The sequence below is a fragment of the Onychostruthus taczanowskii genome, unplaced genomic scaffold, assembly GCF_017590055.1.
Source record: "Onychostruthus taczanowskii isolate IOZ18803 unplaced genomic scaffold, ASM1759005v1 scaffold24, whole genome shotgun sequence".
NCBI classification, from domain to species: Eukaryota; Metazoa; Chordata; class Aves; order Passeriformes; family Passeridae; genus Onychostruthus; species Onychostruthus taczanowskii.
This window is the reverse complement of record NW_024499684.1, coordinates 5,743,099-5,767,138: the sequence shown is the minus strand read 5'-3', so window position 1 is coordinate 5,767,138 and position 24,040 is coordinate 5,743,099. Positions and strand designations below refer to the sequence as shown.

Here is a 24,040-nt window from a genome sequence, read left to right as displayed (position 1 = left end):
AACAAGATCAGTAGGTAAGGAGAATCCAATCTAGAGCTTCAACAGTACAGACTGACTTCACAGAAGTGAAATAAAAAAATACAAATAGGATGCATTTGTTCTTAAGAAGTTGCAAGTCACCATTTACCACTACTAAAGAGCAGTCCTCTAATTAGGCATAATTTTCTCTAGAAAATTATGAAAATTTCTCTAGAATTAATATTCAGAAATTCCTGAAGAAGCCATAGAACCCACTATCAGAGTCTTTGCCACAGAGCTTCCAAACCCTGTATGCAGCTGATGACAGGATGATGTACACCCCATGGAGATGTAAAAATTCCTTGAAAATCCACCAGCACTTTTTCTGTAGTTCCTCAGAACAAGGACTTACATTTATACTTAAAAGTCTGATGATGTATTGAACAAAATTGATATAACTGTATTTTAAAATGTTATTTGTTGGCAGCAACTGGTATGAAATATTCTTTGTTAAATTTGAAATAATGTAGCTGTTGGTAACAAATGTAAGCATGTTGTTCTTTGAATGATTTATGCTACACTTGCTTTTCAAGTGAAAGAAACATATGTTTGTGTGAATGATTTGGAGGAAACTATCTGTCTTTTAAGGATGTCTCAGTTTGAAACACTCAAATTCAAAGCAGATGTGCTACTATTTTGAAGAACTTGAGGGAAGTGAATTAATAAAATTATTTCCAAATGGCTCACAGCTGATGTTCTGATGACTTCATAGGGCTTTTTATTTAGAAATCATATAAAACATCCTCTTCCTGAGGAGGAATCCCATTCCCAAACAAAGCAGCTAGGCCAGTGCTTTATGCAGGAACTGGCTTGACCTTGATCTCCAGCTCGGATCCTAACTGGGTTTATCACCCTAAATAACTCAGAGCCACGTGACATGAGACCATTACCACAGGTCATTATCATAGGAGTTAACGAGGGATAAAAGATTAGGTCATAATACATCTTTAAGGAAATTCCTAAAGTTATATCATTATTACCTTCAGTGGCAGGTACACACACAAAATTAACACTTCTTTTAAGTTCCAATTGAGGTAATTTTCCTGTTAATTGTCTCATCAACACATTTCTAAGCTCTATTGCCTGGGTAATATATTAGTGGGGGAATATTGCATATTAACTATTTTCCCAATGAATTCCATTTATTTTTGTACTATATTCAAGAAGTGTTCTTGACTAATATTTCAACCATACATGAGTGGTTCTGATCTGTCATGATCAAAAATGTGGATTCATATATTTCTTGGATCTAAAAAATGTTACCAGTCCTACTGTTTATAATAAATATAAAATAATGTATAAAATATTAAGTTTCTGTCGGATTTAATAAATTATTCAGAAGCTAATACTTTGTATGGCTTCCTGAGATCACAGCAGATTTATTTTTTTCTGGAACTAAATATTCTTGCCCTATTTAGCACTATAAGTGCAGACCAAGCAAGATCTGCCAGCAAGGGACATGGAGTGGAGTTGCATGCTAACCACAAGACTTGCTGGAGGTTGGCAGGAGAGCTCTGAGCTCACAGAACAGCTGTGACAGGGCTTTTACAGTCAGCACAACAACTGCTGTGAAATGGGCTAAAACATCCAGTAAGGACACAAGGCCAAAACTATGCACATCCATGGGAAGCATGAGGAATATTATTTCCTGGACACAGTCTTGTCTTCAGGACAACTAATGCTGGGTTAAATTACAATATAACATTTATTGGATCACAAACCTAATGGGTCTGATGTATTGCACAGAGAGAATTCTGCAAGTATACAAATCAACCTAATTAAGATGGAAGAAAATTCATGAGAAGTACATAGAGGAAAGTTAAATTAATACATGTAAAACCAGGTTTCCCTTCATATCAGAAGAGTGAGAAATCTGTTTTCAAGCCATGACATAATCCCTGATTACAGAGGTTTTCTGCTTTTGCAGGTGTAATGAAAAGATATTCATGTTCCCTGTTTAAATAAGCTTTAAAGTCTGCCATAATTACAGCTCTGCAGATGGCTAATTCAGTAGTATTTATGCAGCAAATGCCCTTTAAATAGTAAAAATTTACAAGACAACAAATACAGTCATTAATTCGTGGCCGTTACATGTATCGGTAATTCCAAAGGAAAAAAACATCTCAATTGCCACTCAGATGGATCAGGTGTTTTGAGTATGTCCTCAGTATTAAGAAAGGGCATAATTCAGCATCATTATCAGTCATGAGAAAAATAATAACCATAGCAGGAATTTGTAAGAGCATGATCAGCCTAGTAAATGCTGCTGGTGTGTGCTAGGATAAATGTGCTGCTCCATACTTACAACTGCAGAGACCACAATCACACTGCTCAAACACTGTAAAGTTCAAAGGAATAAGGAACAAGAAAATGGGAATTTGGGTGTAAAAAATTTGGACAAATGCTTATCAGAGAGAAGAGAGCTGAACAACAACTGCAGAAGTGAGAAACACCAGAGAAGGATTAGGGAAACAAGTAATGCCACTGTTCATAACTCCATTTATAAACCATGAAAAAATCATAGAAGAAAAAGGAGTTGCAAATTTTGAAAGATGCAAAATATGGGGGTCAAAAGTCAGGTAGGAAATCATTGTTGTGTTAGAAGACAGAAATTCATTTATTCTGACTGAATGGCAAAATCTGAGGTACACTATTCTACAGCCAGCACACAATCCTTTCCTTCTCCCCCAACATAATTCTAGCATTGTATTTACAAATTGCACATGGCAGATAATAGAGACAGAACATTATCTACTGCTGCCAGCGAAACATGAATTATTTCAGTATTTCCCACACTAAGGATCATTGACACTGTATCAAATCATTCCCTGTTCCACATAATACAAAGCAGAACAATAAAAATACTCCATGCATTTGGTTCAGGTCAGTCAAAAACCATCTCAAATATTACTACAAAGGAGACAGGAATGTTTTCTACTTGAAGTCATAAATGAAGAATTCAAAATGAGAAAACAAATCTCCAGAGTTTATACAATGAGATAGAGCTACTGTCTTGGGTAGAAACTCTGGGCTGGGCTTTTGTTTTATTTTGCAGGTGACATTGCACTCCGTGTTTACCCATGTTACTCTTTAAGACTACCAGGATATTTGCATCTTCAATGCTCATCCTCTGTAAATCCAATGAGCAGACTGTTTACACGTGAAGATATAATAAGCTCTTTAATTTTCCTACTAAACATATCTCTGGAAACTAGACTCTTAGGGCATGTGTATTTTGAAACCTGAGAATCTGCTGCAGTTTACCAGCAAAGCAGAAATAAATCCTGTGGAATATACACATGTCAGGAATGTACATAACAAATCTCAATCTGAAAGGAAAATATTTGTTCTGGTGAACAGCACACACTTGAGTGGCACGAGTTCAGCAGCGATGGAAGTTGCCTTTTTTGGGTGGTACTGAAAACACCTTTTGACTGTTCTTTCATTTCCTTATGTCAAATTCAGGCTGCACAATCTATCTTTGCTTACTGCCAGTATTTTGTTCAGTGCATTAAAATGCACTCATTTGTTGTAATTCTTTAGCCCAATGAAGTGTTAATGTCACACTTGGGTATTTGTGATGAAAAGAAGCAAAAGGAAGAAGTTTAACTGATACAAATGAGCAATAAAAGCTGCTGGAGGTCTTTGCTGAAGACACAGATTGCTTTCAAAATCCTTGCTTTTCACCTACTTATTACACTCAATTCACTCAATTACATCTATTAGACAAAGCACAACCACCCCTGTAAAATTCGATGAATAGTGGTGGCAGATACATAGAGCCTTAATGGACAGGATAAACTTGGCATGCTAAGATAAAACTTTTAGAAGAAAAATTTTACCCATGTTGACTTTGATATTTTTATAAAACTGTTAAAAGAACTGTCAGTCAGGACATAACTGATCCTTAGGCAAGGATCCATTAAGAATAAAATGCACCTAACTGGAGCAGAAATGACAGCCTGAGCCCTTGTACGCCCCTTTTTGGATATAATTTTAAATACTGAAGACACAAGCTGTGATTTTAATGACTCTCTTAGGTTTGAAGATTTTTGGGGGGGGGGGGGGGGGGCATCCCAGGGGATTCTAGGAAATCCTGCACAGTTACTACTGGATTCATCTGGTATCAACAGCATACCTGAAAATTAGACCTGGAGCTGAAGAAATGTGACACTTTCACTGAGACCGGAGATCTCCCTGCACCGAGTGTGCCATGCCTGATACTCCACGAAGTTTGCTTTATTATCTCATTTTTTGCAACATTATTGTGCATTGAAGAGCTCTGCCCTTCAAGACAGAGAGAGGCTCTCTGTGAGTCGCAGAGGAGTGCACACACAGACCTGTCAGATACATCGGGCTGACAGGTGGCAGAAGCTGTGGGAATCAGCAAATATAAGAAGTACAATAACACATACAACAAACAGGGAGAACCCTCTTGCTGAGCCTAGGCAAACACAAGATTTGAACTCAGTATTTCTGAGCACCTGATCCACACTGTCTTGCTATCCCTGATATTGGTGTCAGTGTTTTGGTCAGTATTTCTGTAGAGGGAAAAGCAAAATATGATCATCAGAAAACACACAGAAATGTTCCATACAAGTATACACTGAAAGAGTGGAAAGCAAGAAATGGCTAAAGGTAAGAAACAGACAGATTTCTGATTATTCCATTAAAATAATGGCAAATTATAAATCCAAACAATTATCAGTATAATGATTATGAGAAAAAAATAAATTAAAGATACCAACAGCAATCCTATTTCATTTCTAGAAATTTATTCTGGAAATAGAAAATTTACCCAGGGTTACCACTGGGAATCAAAAGAAATATTTGAGGTACAATAAAGCTCAGCAATTTTTTCCTAACCACAAATCAAGTCCCAGGGTAACTTTTGCAAAGCAGTATATTCCTCAACCTATTATTTTTCATTCTGCCTAATTTTCTGGATAAGACTAAAATACCCTGATTAAAGCTGTACTTGTGTATTTCCAGCTCAGCTGGAAATAGAGATCACGGGGAACGTGCTGTTGTCCAATTTGCAGTTCAGTGTCAGGAGGTTTAGGTAAGAGGAAAGAGCATCAAAACTACAGCATTTACTCTATTGAACAACTTGCCAATGTCAATCATGATTATTAAATTCAGTCAAATATCCTAATCCAATTATTAAAAATTAGTGATTTGAATTCTGCTAGTAAGTCTGATTATATTACTTCTCATTATAGATGCCAAATGTATCAATTATGCCTAAATATTGCCCTATGACATTGACAGGAATGAGGCTTTTTTTTTAAGTACCTATATACAGTAAAATACCATAGATATTGGAATGTGTGTGCAAACTATGGAGACTAATGCAGTTATTAAAAATTAGTGATTTGAATTCTGCTAGTAAGTCTGATTATATTACTTCTCATTATAGATGCCAAATGTATCAATTATGCCTAAATATTGCCCTATGACATTGACTGGAATGAGGCTTTTTTTTAAAGTACCTATATACAGTAAAAGACCACAGCTATTGGAATGTGTGTGCAAACTATAGACAAAAAAAAAGATATATAAAAGATGTATCAGTTCCCCTGTAGTGGAGAAGCACAGGAAGGTTGCAACACTCCTGCAATAAAGAAAAAAAACACCTTTCTTTTTAATTCAAGTTCTAGGACAGAAAACAGAGTATAGATCCAGAGAGCTGTGAATTAGGACAAACACAAGGCTAAAAATGATGCCTAAAACTTCAGCAAATTTGTCAAGTGCTTTGATTGAGGTTGAGAATATAAGTCCAAATGGGTACACAGGAAGCAATCATTTTTTCATGAAGAATACGTCCTTTACTGTGCACACAAATTCTTCCTTCAGAAGGCTGTAAATTACAGTATTTATGGAATCTTAATGATCTAAACACAGTTGGAGCCTGAAGGTCAAGGCTGCAAACTGCATCCTAAATTTCTGTTTACAGATGAAGCACAGTATTTATTGCTGTACTGCTTGTGCTGCTATAGTTAAAGGGCTGCCAGCATTTCCATTATAAACCACTATTTCAGGGGTTTATAACTTGCCTATCAATCTTCTGACTGGGATGAAACATGGCATACAAGGTCCTGGCTATGAGACAGATTTTTTTGGTTTGTTTTCTTTACAAAATGACAAAAAGAATAAGCTTAAAGTTTTACAAGCAAAAAAAGAAAAAAAAAAAGTGTATTAGGTTTTTCAAGTATTTCCAGTGTTCTCAGGACACAATGATATCTTCTGAATACAAAACACATTCACATAACTTCATCAACTAACAGAAGGACTTCCAATCCCTAAAAAATGAAAAATAATCTAAACAAGACTTAGATGCTTTTTATTTTTTTAATTAAGCAAATGTACTTCAGATTTTAAGTGGCAGCAAAGGACATCAGCAACCTAACAGTGTCCTTGGTTCTGTTTATCTGTGTAGATTTGCCATTAAAGGTAACAATTACACACCTTGGCACCATGCAAAGGTTGTATTCTCTTTAAATGAACATCTAAACGATGACACACAAGGTGTCCTTTACTGTTGTATATTCCAGATGATGTCAGGTAAATTTATTCAAAGTCAAAGCCAATGTTTCCTCCTAGTCTTTGAAATCTTGTACTGTTAAATCTTGTATCAAATGTAATTAAATTGGAGGGAAGCAAGTACAGCATTTTCACTTCCACAGTGTCTACTTTGCCAGTGTGAAGCTGTACTAAATACTGTGGAAAGCAGGTGAAAAATTTGTGACATTATGTTTGCATATCTAGTAATTACATTTTGGTAAATAACAAACTTAATAATGCAAGCGCTGCAAGAATTGAAATATTAGAAGATGTCAAAAGCCCTCTCCTTATAATCTTAAATTTTGATATAATTTATTTTTACAAATAAAGAAGTGGGCCAGATTCAACAAGGTTGAATCTTGCTGTTGCAATGCAACACATACATATTACATTGTTATTAAACAGGTTTTTGGCTCCTTTGCAACACCATACCAGTCCAGACAAGACAGACAGCACTGCTAAACCTGGAATATTAGACTTTATCTAATCCCATTTTGGCTTATTTCTTTATGCTATAAATCCAATCACAGCAGGAAGGAAGTAAATTAGCCTCTCCCCAGATGTAATTATTATATTTCCTTTATTGCAGCTGTAGGGCTTTTATTTACTGACACTTTTGAGTTCCCCATAACTACCTTGCTTTTTTTCCCCCCCTTTCCTTTTGTTAAAAGATGACTGCATTTGTTTTATACCATTGATAATAACTGGAAGAATCCTTCCTATGGCTGGAGCTTTCTGCTTTCCTTCCCCACCTCCACCACCTGTCTGTTTGATGTCCACTTTTACACATTCACTTGTATGAGACACTGGATAATTTTTCCCATCAACTGAAATCAAAGTACAGTTTTGCGACTCTAGCTGGTTCTGGTGAGAGATAGAGACCTGCAGACTTCTTTCTCAGGAAGTAAAAGATGGGATGACTATGACATCTTAAAACCAACCTGGGTAGTGCAGCTGAATACATATCAGAGATAGTTCCAAGCAGAGACAAGATGTTATGAACAGTAACTGACTCAGGCCTCCTCATTAACTGGAATGTACTGCCTTTAACTCGCTGAAATGCATCCAAGAACGCTGCTATATAATTAAATATGTTAAATAATGCCACAGAGTATCTTGTGTAATTCTGAATCTTCAATGAACTCTACTAAGTTTTAAATAAAATACAGGTGGAGCTTGTCAAGCAGTATTAGACTTCAAAATATTTTCTTCTTCTGAAAGCTTCCTGTACCATCTGACACACATTTCTGCCACGCTGCCTGGGCTGCCATCACACCATACGTCTTGTTAGCAGCAATGTCATGACAGAAGTGCTACACTGCTGCATTCTAATGACCCTTTGCATTGTAGTGAATTAATGTTTTCTGCAGAAAGGACGTGATAGGAAAAAAATAGCTTTAATTTTGGGTACTCACTGATGTTTTCTTTGTAAAGGCAGTTCTGCAAACTAGTGATGAATTCCATTTTACCTCCGCTACAGAACATGTGGAACACCGTGTACCGTACCTGTAGAGTCCTGGAGGAGCTTGCTGAAGCAGGAAGCTTTTCTCCAAGCCTTGTAGCACATCATTGAGCATCCTGACTCTGACAGGAGCTCTCTCCTCGGGGTCGTTGGCCGGGCGCATCTCGTCCGACTGGAACAGCTCCGCCGTGTCCCTCAGACGTGATGCCACTGCCAGCAGCTGAGGGATGCCTGCTTCATCACCTGGGAGCAGGGACAGCAAGACAGTCACCAGTGATTCACAGACCACTTATTACTCTTGCTTCCAAGTCAAAATTAATAGTCCAATTAAAACCTGAGCCTCTTTTTCCCCTGTGAGCAGCACGGAACGGGTCAAGGGAAGCCATAGATCATTCTGTGTAACCTCTGATCTGTTCTTCAAAGATCAATTTGGACTCTGATGCTTTAAGATCTAATAAGCTGTGAGGAATGACTTTTGGGGTACTGCTTAAAATCTAGCATCGGAAAAACAGGCATGCAGGAAGCAAAGGTTATAAATCAAGAACTACAACATTTCCTTCTGAGACTGAATTTATTCGATGCCATTTGATGCTGTTGCTCTTGAGTCTGAAAGCTTGTGCTTGGATTCCATAATGACTGCTCTATAGAATATTTTAATATGCAGAGTTTAATTGAATTTGATTCAACATTTTAGAATCTTAGAGGTTAACAGCAATTGTAGAGGGTTATGTGAAATTGCTCCTCTTAATCACTTAAGTCATGTGCCAATGAGACAAGTTTAATTGATATCCTAACACATATTCTAATCCAGTCAATATTTTCAAAACTTTCTAACATGGAGTGTTAACTATTGCATTGTTAGCAACCTCACTCAGGCAACAAAAGAATAAAAGCCTGCAGCACGTAGGAGTACACCACAATTTCAGTATTTCCCTGTTCATAGTCCAGAAAGAGAAATGTGAATTGGAGCACTGTGAATGCACAGCCTCCTCCCACCTGCAGTGCAGGTGAGGAGTGTGGCTCCTTTCCCAGTGTGTGCCTGGACTGCCTTCATCTTTACAAGCACATGGAGAGAGAAATCAGAGCCTGAACCTGAAAGTCAAAAGCCGTATCAGTCAGCACAAACATTTCCAGGACGCAGAAATTATCTTTAAGGCAAAGATTCACTTCACCTATTGACAAGAAATCCAACTATGCTTAGATCTTTCAAATAATGCCTTAATCAACATAAACATGCAGCTCTAGGAGCTGTTTCACCTCTACCTGAATGTGCAAACCTCAGGGAGTTCTGTACCTTAGTGACTGAGATAATTAAGCCAATAAAGTGGTTCAGGACTCAAGTTCAATGAATTTTCAACTTCCTTGTCTAAGATACACATGGAAAAATCACAAATAGTAATTGGGGAACACTGACATGGTTTAACCTCAGCTGGCAAGTAAGTACCATGCAGCTGCTCACTCACACCCACTGGCTTCCCTGATGGAATGGGGAGAAGAATCAAAAAGTTAAAACCAACAGGCTGAAATTAGAACAGTTTAATAATTGATATATAATGATGATGATCATAATAACAATAGTAATAATATAGCATCAAAAAGGGAGAAAACCAAAAGAGAGACATAAAATCCCAGACAGACAAGTGATGAGGAATTTTATTGGGCTGACCATGTTCAGCCTGGCCCCAGCAGCAATCAGCCTCCTTGACCACCTCAGCTTAAACTGAGCCTGATGTTCATAGAAATACCCTTTTGGCTAGTTCAGATCAGCTGTCCTGGCCATGTTCCCTCCCATCTTCCTGCAACTCCTCTCTGGCAAACATGAGAAACTGGAAAGTCCTCAGGGTAAGCACTACTGAACAACAACTGAAACATCAGTGAGTTACCAACCTTCATCTTATCCTAAATCCACAACACAGTACCAGCTAGGAAGAAAATTAACTCTACTCTAGTTAAAATCAGGAAAAACACAGCCCATTTCTCAAATTATTCATGGTTGGAGTTTGAAAGGCAGCACATAATAGGGATTGAAAAGCAAACAGGTATCACTAAGAAATCCAAGGAAATGCCTGAATATAACATATTCTCCCTCACATATGGAAAAAAGAGACTTGCTATTGGATACATTCCAGCAAAGGAAAAGGAGTTCAGATCCCAAATCCTCCTGTCATTCAGCTGACTAGCACATTCCAATCTAGCAAAACATTAAATGATCCGGAATACATGGAGAGACAAGATGCTGGTGTGAGAGAAACTGTCAGATTTCCTGAGATATCAAGATGAATTTCAACAATGAACAGAAGCTCCCTGGGGGAATGGGAGTGAGAGAAGATGGTTTTTGCCTGCCCTGGTTTGGGACAAGGTTCCTTTGCTAATGACACTTGACCAATCCACCTTTCCCTAAGTGGAATGGATAACAGGCATGCTGGTATCTTGATATAAAGGGTTGGTAACTCCCTGAGTCTGAAGTAATTGAAATTCTGATCTAGTTAGGTTGATGCCTCATAAAAACATTCCTCAAGCTTGCTACATTTAAGATATTTGCAAAATATCATTATCCTCAATTTTCAAATGTTTGGCAAACATCCTGTGCAGCTGAAGAACTTCCTATTCCCACTACATTATGCAGGCACCACTCACACCTTACCCTGGGACTTGTGTCCATAAGGAAATGTTTAAACTCACCCTGCTAGAAAGAAGCCTTTGGTTTCAACAAAGCACTTTGTATTCCAAGTAACATAAAACTTATATAATTTTTATTCTGAATCTTACATAAACAATTGCAAATGTCAGCTTTGCCTTTTCAGTAGGGAAAGTGACATAAAGGGAAAATCTATCTTTCTGTATTTAGAAATGAAGCCAACCAGATCACCCTTTTAAACACGAAAGTCCCGTAAATGCTCTCAGTCGTTCTTCACAGTCCTTAAACCAACTCTTTTTTTTTACACTCTAAACCAGCACTTGTTAGAAAACACACACCCAGGCCCTTTTTTAATGCTTCAGTACAAAACCTGCAAGTATGGGCAGTGTTACCTCAGCCAGCTAAGGACAGAACAGGCACCACCACACACTGAACTGAACCACCAAGGGAAACTGATTTATGCTTTTCTCAGGTTGACAAGATGGGAATGGAAGGGCAAATGATTGTCCAAGAAAACCCTTCACTAACTAATAATGTCTTAAGCACCTTGTGATGCCTTCACAGAGAAAATCAAGCACAAGTGTTACCTCGTTTAAGAGAAAACAATGCCACATTATTTTATTTTGTATTCTTTGTCCTTTTGTCTCCAATGTGAATCATGATGAATCATCCAAGCTAGTTGTTTAGTTGCTACAAAAATAAAATTGCAAACACAGTAAAGTGACTCAAGAGCATGTGCACTCTTGATCAGGGAATTACACTGTTGAATTTCATTGCATTTGCTAAATGCAACTGGATCCTATTCAGAAACAAGTAACACCAAACATATTTTTACAGACAGTGAATACAATAACCTTTCCCTCTGTAACTGATTGCTCTTATGAAAAGCACAGCTAGAGGTTGAACAGTTTTAAATTCTGTTTGTGTCCTCTGTTATGAAAGTACTTGCCTATGAGTAGTTACAGGAAAGGGAGCACAGACAAATCAGCATTTTCAGGCATGATGCTTGTTTACCATATATGTGAACATGTGTTTGCATGCAAGAGAGAAGGGAAACTGCTTCAGGTTTTGATTAGCTTGCAAATTCTGAATCAGCTGTGATGTACTGCTGTATTCACGAGGAAAATTTTTCATGCTCTGCAGAATAGGATAAGCTGACCTGGCAGTAGAAAATCCGAATGGGAAAGCTTTGTAGGAAGCACCCTAAAGGGGCAGAAACACAAATCCACAGACATCCACAGTGCAAAGGATATGTTGTTATCAGCTTCAATTTTGCTACCATGACTGCTATAGCCCAAGTAAACTCATCTGGTGTTGCTCCAAGCCTTTTTTCAAAGAAGTTATGTTAAAGAGTAATGCTGTGACATTTTACTGTGTGCATGTCAATACAGGAGCCTGGAGAAAAACAGGCTCCAGGGAGACTTCCTTGTGCTCTTTTAATACTGAAAGGGGGATTTATAAGAAACTTTGGGGCAAACTTCTGAAATAGGACAAGGGGTAAGGGTTTTAAACCAAAAGATTAGATTTAGACTAGGTGTAAGGAAGAGATTTTTTACAATGAAGATGGTGAAACACTGGGTTGCCCAGGGAGGTGGTGGATGCCCCATCCTAGAAATATTCAGTGCCAGGTTGGATGAGGTTCTGGCATCTTGATCTACTGGAAGATCTCCCTGCTCACTGCTTTGGACTAGGTGACCTATAAAAGGTCTCTTCCAACCCAAACTATTCTATGATTCTATGAAGTTACCAGTGACTTTGTACAAAGCTGCTGAAACTTGAGGCCTTCTAATACAGAATAGATGCTCATCCTTGCCCTTCAGAACTAAATGTTTGTCCATTGAAAATGCCTTTTTCCATGACTGTCTTTTTAAAGGCTGAAGAAAGGTACTAATACATAATAACCTTGAATGGATACTGAAGACAAGATGCCAGTGTCTCATAAAAAAAGAGATATTTCTGTCTTATATACAGATTTGTTGCATTTTTCACCTCTGCTGCAGTCAAGAATAAAGGGTAGGAACAGCAAAGAGTGAAATTTTCTGAACATTACAGACAGGAGGAGAGAGTAATTCTGAAAAGCACCCAAAATGATCAGGGAAATACAGTCAAGCAGGTAAAATGATGCCAAACTGAAGAGCAGCAGATAGCTGTAGGCAATGAGCATGCAGCCATCAAGTAAATGAGAGAGATAGGTTTCTCTATTGATTTTCTAAGGACAGAGAGTTTAGCCTGATGTTTTGAAATGTATGGGTAGAGACAGGGCGGTGGAAAGTCACGCAGTCTTCCCTGGGAATGACTTATTGTAAACCAGATTATTTTAAACTTCTGCTAGTGCTGCCTACTATTATCACCCCAAGTACTTCAGCTGCAGTAACATCTGTAAAACATCCATTCTGGGCAGAAGAAAGGGCCTAACTGATAAGAAGCCACACACAGCTGATACTGCATCAGCCAAAGAGCTTTAAATCACAGCTCTTGCACTTCTGGAAAACCAGAAAATCTCATCCAGCCTCAATTTGTCTTCCTAAGACTCTCCCTCTCAGTGGCTATCAGAGATGGCTACAATTTGCTCCAGCAGCCTCTGCTGACAGCCACAAGTGGGGATCTCACCACTCCTGCCTGGTTCTGCACAGGCACAATTCATGGCTGGGCACAGACACCAATTTTGAAAGGTTTGCACGAGTCCAAGTGAGTGGCAATAATAAATGACATCAGCTTCAACAGCACCCAAGTGAGGGACAGCACCAGCCTGGCTGACTTTAGTTTTGTAAACTGGGTGGCTGAACTTGCTATTGCTGGGACAGTCAGGTGCAAAGGTACAGGAATGATTTTAATCCTAATGAAGTGCTGGGGAATCTCCATCATCAACCCCTGAAACTTGCTGTAACATGCATCAGATTTTAAAGACAGGCTACAAGGAGCACAGTGCTAAGAGCTTGCAGCAGAAAACAAAATATGTTCTGGATATAAATGCTTGTACACATACAAAACACTACTATACAAATGATTGTACATTTTTACTTGCATATACATACAAAACACTTCCATAGGAATGCTTAAAAGCACTGTTTGTATCACTCACACACCAGGTTTGACATCTTGTCTGCACCTTACCTCAAAAGATTAACTGGATTTTCAGAGCATACAAGGCTCAGCAAGATACTAATGTATTTGATTCAAGTTAAAATGGGTCTTGACTTTAAATGTATGGAAGCAAATCCCACACAGCTGCAAGGTGCAGCTAATGAGAATATTCTAAGCAGTCACTATTTATGAATTTGTTTAAAATATCACATCTATGAACAGACAGCCAACAGCCTCACTAGCCTTGGAGACCTGGATTTCAGTGTTGGAACCTCCATCTTCCATCATTTATGACCACAAAGTTTCCTGTTAAACATCAGCATCATCATCAGCAACATCAGACCATCAGCAGAGGCAGAACAATAAATCTCTCCAGCCCCAACCCTTTCTTTCAGATAAACCCAAAAGCAGTGGTTTGCTTCCAAGAGTTCTGGTGTGTGCAAGGGGAGAGAATACATGTCACTTAACAGCCTCTTCCCCATCTTCCTGAAGAACAGGCCATGAGCCATATGAACATGTTGGGCATGACAGAACTTGCCACCCACACGATCCTGGATGTAAGAAATGGTCTGTGAGGTGCTGAATAACATCCCATGGAATTTAGCAGAGCTAATTGCACAGACACCCACCACATTACAGAGTTAATTTCTTTAGAAATGCAAATAAATGCTGTATTAACAAGTATCAAGGTATACACAACCTTTTGTGAGTACATCCAGGAGACTGCAAAACAGTGACTCAAATATTTACACAAAATTTAACTTCAAGCATGTGAGAAAGTCCAATGGGTAATAAAATCTGTGTTCAAGGAATTGGCTGAACCAGATCCCAGAGGCACAACATTAAGCCTAATGAACAAATATTTTACATGTCATGCACCTTCATCTTTTCTACATTTACAGTCTGCATTGAGTGGGAGAAGGAAACAGTTTACTAAGACATTCCAACTTTGAACTGCAAAGTTTGTTCAACATAAAATCTTTTGAAGAATGAATAAACCCATGAGCCACATAAAAAAAAGTACAATTTCTCATTTAAGTAACTGAAAAAGGACCATTGTCTTAATGTTTTCCAAAATGAATATAAACTGTTCTTTTATAGAAGTCAGAGACAGACAAGACATGAAAGCCATGAGAAAAATCATTAAGCAAAACTCCAAAGTGAACAGCTGGGAGAAAATTTATCCTGCTGGCCCTACAGCCTAGGAAATAATTTTCTCTGCCCTGAAGTGGTAGAGATAAATGATCTAACTGAAGTTAGAGGAGAAAAAAGTCAGTTTAAATCAACGTTTCCTGTTACTCAAAATAAGGAAAAAGGAACAACAATAGAAGATATCTCATGTTCAGTTGAAGGAATACCAGCTGAGCCACACTTCATTTGATGATCACCCCCTGCTGTGTTTAGGCTGAACTAAACCAATGTTTATGTGGCACAACAGAGCTAAAATTACTTGTCTTTTTAGCTGCTCACTGGTTCCAGACCAATACTTGCCTACTGACTCCTACATCTTCACAATGATGGATGGCAAAGATTAAAGAAAAGGTATTGTACTTCTATGAGTATGTGTTATAGAAAAGTGGTGCTTTATAGTGTAGGGAGTGAATGAAATGCAGGGTTAGTACCTGAAGATTGCAAAAAGTCTTTACATTTGAGATGTGATCTTGCAATCTGCTGAAGGATGTGTGAAATTTGGGTGTGATTTTATAGAAATTATTTCTCTATTTAACAGATCAACTCAAGAATTTCATAAACCTATAAACAGAAATATTTTTCAAAGGTCTTAGAACGCTACAGGTAACCTGTACTGCTTAACTGACACAGTGACATCAGAAGAAATCTGAAAACTTTGTTTTATTCAGCATTATATAATGGCCCTATTTAACTAGCAAAATCACTGGCTATTATCCAAGTATTGAAAATATGTATCAGGGATTAGATGATGGTTTTTCCCCCCCCCCCGTAATAATGGAGAACAATATTCCTCTAATGAAAATTACCTTTCAGACTGTTCTGAACTTCTAACGCGATGTCGAGGGCATTAAACGGCAAAACTGGATCAGTGGCAATTTGCAAAGTCACTTGTCCTGTTAGCTGAAAAATACAAAAAGACCCAAAACCCAGTCAAATTATTTCCAGCAGATTTAATAGCCAGCACTTCTTCTGGAATAGCATATTTTTTCATTACATTGGATTTTCACGGAAATAAGCACATATTTATGAAAAGGAATATGAGCAGGACCATTGTCTTTCTATACAACATTACAAAATGTTCAGAGAATACAATTTATGAGCACACACAACAATTCTGTGCAGTGTGTCTTCTCTGGGCCTAGAATGCTGCAGGATTCTCTGGAGGATCTTTTTCCTTTGTTTTCAAATGAAATATCTCAATACTCTAAACACGGGAATGAAGTTTTACTTAGTTCCCTGGTCTTAGCTATTGGATTTTGAGAGTTTTCACAACTAAAAGAAAGAATCACAGACATTAATGATCAGAAGATCAAGCCTAGGGCTAAATGCCAGCTGACCTGAAAACCTACTGCCTTTGGAAGTGTTATGTGACATCTTGATGCACGATGTACAACTTCCAGGCTGGATAGAACACTGCTTTCTCTCAGGAACTCAGGGAAAGAAATTCCCCAAAGAGAGCTCTCAGTCCACTCCAGAGTAGATGTCAGCACCTGCCACAAAAACTCAATGGCATGAATGCTTCTTTTTGAAGAGTTCACAGATAAGGCAGGGGCTGAGAGGCCTGAGAGCTTTTTTCTGCTTACAGAAGGTCAGTTCCCCAGCTCGAGGCTTAGACATGCTACAGGGGCTGTGTATAGAAATACATCTTTCTGCTGAACTACACCTAGCTGTGATTAAACAGAGGATTTCAGTCTCCAGGCTGCCAAGTCCATCACTGTTCATGGGAGCTATAAAAACACACTGACAAAAACATGCAAGAAACTTTCATTCATCTTCTTCATATATTGATATTGCAAAAAAGGAAAAAAATACCTCTAAGGCTGTGCTCTAAAATGGAATGATGGCTGCAGGTGATGGTGACCGTGTTGATAAAAATGTGGACTGAATAGAATAATATTGTACAATTCTTCCCAAGGTGTTGGGGGAGCAAGAATAATATCTACCCTCCAAAAGCAATATGATAGTTTCTGTGCCAAAAGTAGCATTTTAATTTTGCAGTAGAAAGTAGCGAGAAAAGACAACAAGCCTCAGTAATATTAAAAACAACAGTACAGCAATTGAAAGGGAAAACCATCTCCCAGGAAAGTGGATGAAAGCAGGGTAATATCAGAAATACAAGTTTCCTGGAGAAAGATTAATAGAACCTCACAACATTTCTGAGAAAGCACAGAAGAAATGACCTGGCCACAGAGTGGTTTGGGTTGAGGGAATATGGTGAGTATCAGACTGCAACCCACATCTGAGCACAGACGTGCTGTGAAGCTATGGAGATTTACCTCCAGAGAAAACAATATCACAGAAGGCACAAAAAATATATATATAGAGAGAAAATATAGGGAGGAATAATGTTATGTCAGGCCATTATTAGGAAAAACAAAGAACTAAGAGTGAACTTAAAAAATACTATATCTGGACAGATGTATTAAAGCATTACACAGTAACTTCTTATGAAGAAACTTCCCAATTCCTCAGGCCATCAATGCTCAAAAGCCATTACATTATCTACTAGTAATTATACAGAAAGTTTGTCTGGAAAGCACTAAAAAACACTGGTCTCAGAGATATCGGAGAGGTATTATGGAAAGACAAAAAATGAAACTGTTAGGGCAAACTAAACCCTGTAAAAGACTGCACCTAAAGCAGGTCCATATAATCCAGCCAGAGGCAACTATAAAAAATCTGACTCTAAGTATCCAAATGACACACAAAATCCTTCCATGTCCTGCATGGAACTCTTGCAAGATACACTGCTCAGAGCATGAGCACCCTGTGAGTTGCTACACATAAGCAACTGTGACACTGAAATAACATAAATAAAATAAAAAACAGGTACTCTATATGGACCCCACACCCACTGAACCCCAGGACAGCACTACAGAACATTTAAATTCTTCCTTGACAGCCCATTTCTGCTACAACTTTCACTAAATAGTAATACAAATACATATCTACAGGTGTTTTAGGAAGTGACATCAGCAGTTATAATGTTGCTGATGCTTTACAATCTGCTACAATTTTTAAGAACACAAAAGCAAGGGAAAAATGCTTCTTTTGTGAAGCAGGAAAGTGGCATTTAAAGAGGACAATACCCTAGTAAGCAATTTTCCTTCATATCATTATCTCCTGCAGAATCTGGCTTAATTTTAATGAATTCTTGCCTTATTTCTGTTTCTTCCAAGGACTTTTAGTTTGCTTTCAACTATAGCAGACCAAATCTGTTTTCTTTTTCCTACTTAAATAAAGTTATATCATCCAAATCTTACGACTGACTGAAGCACTTTCAGAAATTTTACAGTCTCTGTCTACCACTGCAGACATCTGTGTGTTAGCAAACAGGTAGCAGTGGTGTTTATTAAATCACGTACTTCGTGGGCTAATCTGGAAGAAATCAATCATGTAAAGGAAAGCTCAGAGCATTGATTTGAACAGAGTAAGTAATAATCCTGCAGGAGCATATATCAAACCCACATAGAGCAGCAAGACAGAAAAGGCTACTGATTTCTTATTTATAGTCTTATTTTTGGATATACCATTCCCCCGAGCGTAGCACTGAATATACATGGAAAATAAAGACAAGCTTTGGCCCCCTTTTCCCAGGTGAAAAATGCATCAGACTGACTACTGAATTATTAAATGCAAGAATAATTTAGCTAAGAGTAAAGACAACAATTTTCTCATGAAGTGAAAAGCAAAAGCAGCATGATTGATTCTATTCCCATACTGAAGTGGTTAAAACACTAATGACAACTTCTCCAACAGCATTTATACATAATACACATACAATACACAATAATTGATGTAACATTTTCACAATTATCAAGTCTAAGAAAAGATCTTAAGAGTTCAAATGCTAATTCATCCCATAATGATTTTCTTATTTTAAAAAGAAAAAACAATGACTAACAATGCACTCGGCTGTGGGAAAGGTGTTTTTTGATAAACAAAAATTTATTTGATAAAGTTCCAATTACTTTAAAAATAAGTCTTAATATAAAATGTAACAATAATTGTAGAGTTGTACATGTTTGTTGTCTATGAGGATGGTGAGGCCCTGGCACAGGTTGCCCAAAGAAGCTGCTCCATCCCTGGAAGTGTCCAAGGCCAGGCTGGATTAGGCCTGGAGCAGCCTGGGACAGTGGAAGGTGTCCCTGCCCATGGCAAAGCTCAAAGATGAGTTTTAAGGTCCCTTCCAACCAAACTATTCTGTGATTCTATGCATACTGCGAAACAAATCTGAATATTTAAAATAGGTTTATACCAAAGTAACATTATTTCAAGGTCTTTTACCTAAAGGCATAAACATCTTTGTAGGAAGGAAATAACTGCTATCCCTGCTTTTACTTCTCTGACACTGTGTAGATCCCAAAAGATAAAAGGAAAAATCACAAACTTTAAAAAAAAAAAAAAAAAGCTGGTATTAAAGATGATTCAGTATCATGTGACATTTCCAAATGATGTTGTAGGTTCTTTTCTCCTCCAGAGTTTTACAAACTATTCCTTCAGGAACTATGTATTCTTGCAATTCTACCTATCTATGAACCTAATTTGACTATAAAATCCAATTTTCAGGAACATCAGATGGATCCACAGCACTTTCTAAAAGACTGTGACATAAAAAAAATACCTGGATTAAATGCACACAATATGTTCCTCTATATAAATTATAAATATACATTACCAGTTTAGCTGTTTTACAATGCAAATAAGGAAATGAAATAAAGTGGAGTTTGGGGGGATTCATCACAGGTTGGGGTTTTTTTGTGTGTCACAGCTGTTTTCTCAGGGAGTTAAAACTCAGTGTTCAAGACAACATTCTTCCTCAAACATCCAAGCTGCCTACTAGCAACATAAAGCATGTCTGCTGGCACGCAAATTTAATTTTTTAAAAAATATGAATACTTTAAGCCCAGGCTAGATAAATGTGAAAGGCTCCACAGAGTCTCTGTTACACAGATTCAGTTTTGCTTTGGGGCCGTGCTGTTCCTGAGCCCGCCTTGCAGGGACATGCCTCGAGTGCTGTCTGCTTTTCCTGACAAGGCAGGCACAGCCACCCATCCTCCATTCTGCCACAGCAGCAGAAACTTGCAAGATGAATAAAATTAAAGCATATTTAGTGGATATGAAGATATGAAAATATTATGCATGAGAGAGATCAATCTGCTAGAATAAACACCAGCATGCAGCGTGCAGTAATTTCTTTGACTCAGAAGTTTACACACCAATATTGGGGTTTTTTGGGTGTTTTTTTTTTTTGGTGGAATTTGAAACTGTGTCATATCCAGCCTGTGCTATGCAAACCCCAGTGGGTGGAAGTGCTGAGCCTTTAGGACATTTTTAGTTACATTAGGAGTGTTAAAATCCAAACAGACATCTCAGATCTCTTCATATGCCAAGTTACAAACAACATAACTTAAAAAATCAGGTAAACTGCCATGTTTATCCTTCTGTAAACAATGTCTTCAGCAGGGCTGTACTCCAGTTTTACCTGCTGGAAAGAATGAGGCTCTGCTACTTGAAACCTGAGTTGTGCAGCAACAACTCCTCTTCATTTCAAGCCCTTTGCCTTTGCAACATACTTTTTAAATTTTATTCCATGCATGTTAACAACACTTTAATGACATCTGCGCACTTCCAGAGGAAACCAGCACACATGTGGCAGCTTATACACCCAAACCATGACAAACCATGTGAGAGGAGAGGTTATGTGACATGGTAGTGTGGTAGACCTGTGCAGAATCTCAGCTACAGACTCAACATCCCCCCATCCCTAAGAGACCCAAACAATCCTTGGGACTGAGCAGCTCTGAGCCTCAACCTCCTTGGATATCAGCACTATTTTTTTCAAGTCACATTTGCCCTCACACCTGGCACCTCTCCCTTCACACATTACCCCTGGGGGTCATGGATGGGGAAGGAACACGGCAAAATTCTGTGCTGTTTAGAGGGATCAATGACACTGTGTTGAAAATAACAGTTTTTTCCTCTTGTTCCTTCCTTAAGCTGAGTGGAAAGGTTTAACTTTCGTGACTGGCTGTTGCACTGTTTAATCTCAGGTGTTCATCTTTTGCATCAAGGGTCTCTCTTCCCACACATACTGATGAGCAGAGTGACCTGCTGAGATCTTCTGACATTAAGCCAATTATAAACAACTGCTTCAGCCTCCACGCCCATGTAAATAAGGAATGAATATCTGCATATATTAAGATCCCCTCTCAGAACCACAGTATTAGTAATCTCAAATGTTAAACTCATCAGCCTTCCCAGCCTTCTCCCCCCTGCAAAATTGAAGAAATATTTTTATTAATACAAGCAAATTTCATGAATATGCTTCTTCTGGTTCCCCCATGCACTCAACTTCCTTAATGCTATCAGACTTCTTTAATTAAACATGAGAAATTGAGTCTATTTAAATGAAATCTGTGATTCTCTGGCAATAACAATTTCAGCACCTAGTGTTACCAGATGAATGGCAGCAGTCGTGAGACTCATGATAAATTAATGAGTATTTTTAATAGTGGGATCTCAATTTACTGTGGAAAAATTTCCTGCAGAATCAGTCTACACAGCAGGGTTTGTTTTTTTTTATATTCATCACCTTTCAAAACAGTTAACTGATTCACACAAGAAAAATCAGAGGCAGGAACATGAGAAAACAACCAGTTCTTTGAGCCTCTATCTTTCTGAAAACCACATTCCCATGATTAGTTAAAGAAACAGAAATCTGCCCATAAGCATTTCCATTTTGCATTAAAGTTGTCAAACTTCAAAAATTCAAATTTCTTAAATATTCAGTCATACCATGTGTTTGTTTTGAGTTTTTTTTTCCCTTACTGAAATCTACCTTGGCACCAGGGCATGTATTCACACCACAGATCAAATGGTATTTTGGGCTATCAGACACATGCTGTATTTTAGGACAGTAGAGGGCTCTCTGAGAAAGGGCTATGGTGAGTCTGCTACAGCAGGTGAACCAGAGCACAGTAATTAATAAGAAATACCTACTTCTGAACAAGGAAAGTATGAGTTCTTGCAAATATTAAATACTTTATTTCAACACCCCCCCACCCCCAAATAATGTAATATTGTTTTATTCACTCAGCACAGAAAATATTGATTAGGAAATAAAAGTGAATAAAAAATGGACTTTCCCTCCCTTCAGGTATCCTGTGTACAGCAAGCAGCACTTGACTGTTTGCATTAGGATGGCACACAGCCCTAGGCATCCCCAAAATTACATATTAAGACAATCCAGGACTATGGTAGCTTGGGCTGGCTCTGGAATACAGATCTCTATTCACATGATTACACACTATGTTTTCTACATGATCCATGATGAGGTTCTGAGGCACTGATAAATTAAGGTCAGAAGAATCCTCTTAAGTGATTTATTTGCTTAAAATCTAATTTGTTGGCCAATTTAGTAATATACAGCACTTAGAACAGTTAAATTACGTTTTGTATGGATTTCATTCACAGCTGGGAGTGATCATTGATCCTGCTACTTTCAGTTTCTCGCACAAAAAAGAAATTCATACTTTTCTCTGCTTTTCTTTTTGTGTACTTATAGAAATTACTACTTTTCAGATTATATGTAAATGGAGATATATATATTTGTGTATCTAAATGCATTTATATGAATTTTCTAATATAATGGTGTGATTGATGGGGTTGTCCCAGGAGTTGGACTTTGATGATCCTTGTAGATCCCTTCCAACTGAGGATTTTATATCATTCCATTAAAAATATTTTCAATTGCATTAATTTATAGTGAGGAATGATTCCTTATGTCCTGGGTTATAACTCCTTGATATTATCCAGAGTTTCTTTCCACTCCTACCTTCTATCCACCATGCTGCTCCTCACACAGTCAGAGCCTGGCCCATTTTTGGCAGTTCTCACGCTCTTGTTACCGCAGGGGCAGAGAAGGGGGATGATTAACTCACATCCAAGATAATGGTTTTACTGACTTAGGCTTGGCACTGTGCACATGAACCTGTGCTCAACCCAGTTTGTTTGGAGCTGAGGCAGAGCCACTTTCTGTCTGCACAGGGTTACTGCTGACACAGCAAGCCATGAAGTCAGCTGTGGAGCACATAAATGTAAGCAGCAAGAGATGATTTTCTAATAATCTATTTCATATTTATGCACATCAAATTCTTGTGGTATCTGCATGCAAAGACAGTGTTGAGTTGACTTCTAGAAGGACCACTAGATTAAAAAGTTAGGGAAAAGAGTTAGTCAGACTTTTCCCCAGTGTACATGGTTATGAGCATGCAAAAGGATGCAGCAGAATGGTCTGACTTATTGAGCTCTGGCTGAGGAGGCCACACCATGACAATACAAATCTTTAAATCTTTACAAACCCTCATGCTGGGTTTCTTACAGAGAATTTAAAAAATGTGCTCTAGTGTTAATTCTTGTTTAGCTCCAACATTAAAGCCAGGTTGCTCTGGTGGCCTCAGAGGGTGACAAATACTGAGAAGTTTGCTTTAAAGCAGAATGATTTGCACATAACATTCCCATAAACACAGATACCATCACTGCACTGGAAATGACCCCTTAGATTCCTTCATTCTCTGCCCCTCTTCAGGTGTGGAACAGGAGAGGGAAGCAGTGCTGGATCCTTTTGAAAGGAGCAATGCTAGCTGCCTGAAGCTGGCTACAAGCAGTCCTGAGGAAACAGATTTACCTATTGTTCTGGTACAAAGAAAAATATGCAATGAAATAGGAAGCAAAATTTATCTCCATAGATTAGAGTGAAAAATCTCAAATGACAATTATCATGTACAGCAATTGCATCTTGGACAGATGTTAATTACCTTAAACCAAAACTACATAGCTTGCTTTTCTTTATTTGCATGTGTAATAAAGACATTTGCAGGGTAAAACATGCAGTTAGCTATCAGTGCACACACTTAAGCACATTTTTTTCCTTGTTATAAAGAGAAGTTTGAAGCAAAGAAAGTAAAAGTCCCCTCAGAATAACAGACAAGAGGTGTCAGTGCAGATTCCTGTGGACTGGCATGAAAACACAAACCAGGCTGTGATTAAGAGCCTGGACACCATGATCCCCCATGCTACTG

At 38.1% G+C, this 24,040-nt stretch overlaps 1 protein-coding gene across 1 annotated transcript in view; it reads right to left on the bottom strand.

Annotated features, from left to right (window-relative positions):
- Positions 1-24,040, bottom strand: part of NAALADL2 (N-acetylated alpha-linked acidic dipeptidase like 2) — a 218,059-nt gene that overhangs the window by 6,397 nt on the left and 187,622 nt on the right. Inside the window, exons 12-13 of the mRNA XM_041406077.1 lie at positions 15,764-15,857; positions 8,089-8,287 (exon numbers count right to left, since the gene is read on the bottom strand). Of these exons, the coding sequence (XP_041262011.1) occupies positions 8,089-8,287; positions 15,764-15,857 (293 nt within the window). The remainder of the gene's footprint in view (positions 1-8,088; positions 8,288-15,763; positions 15,858-24,040) is intronic.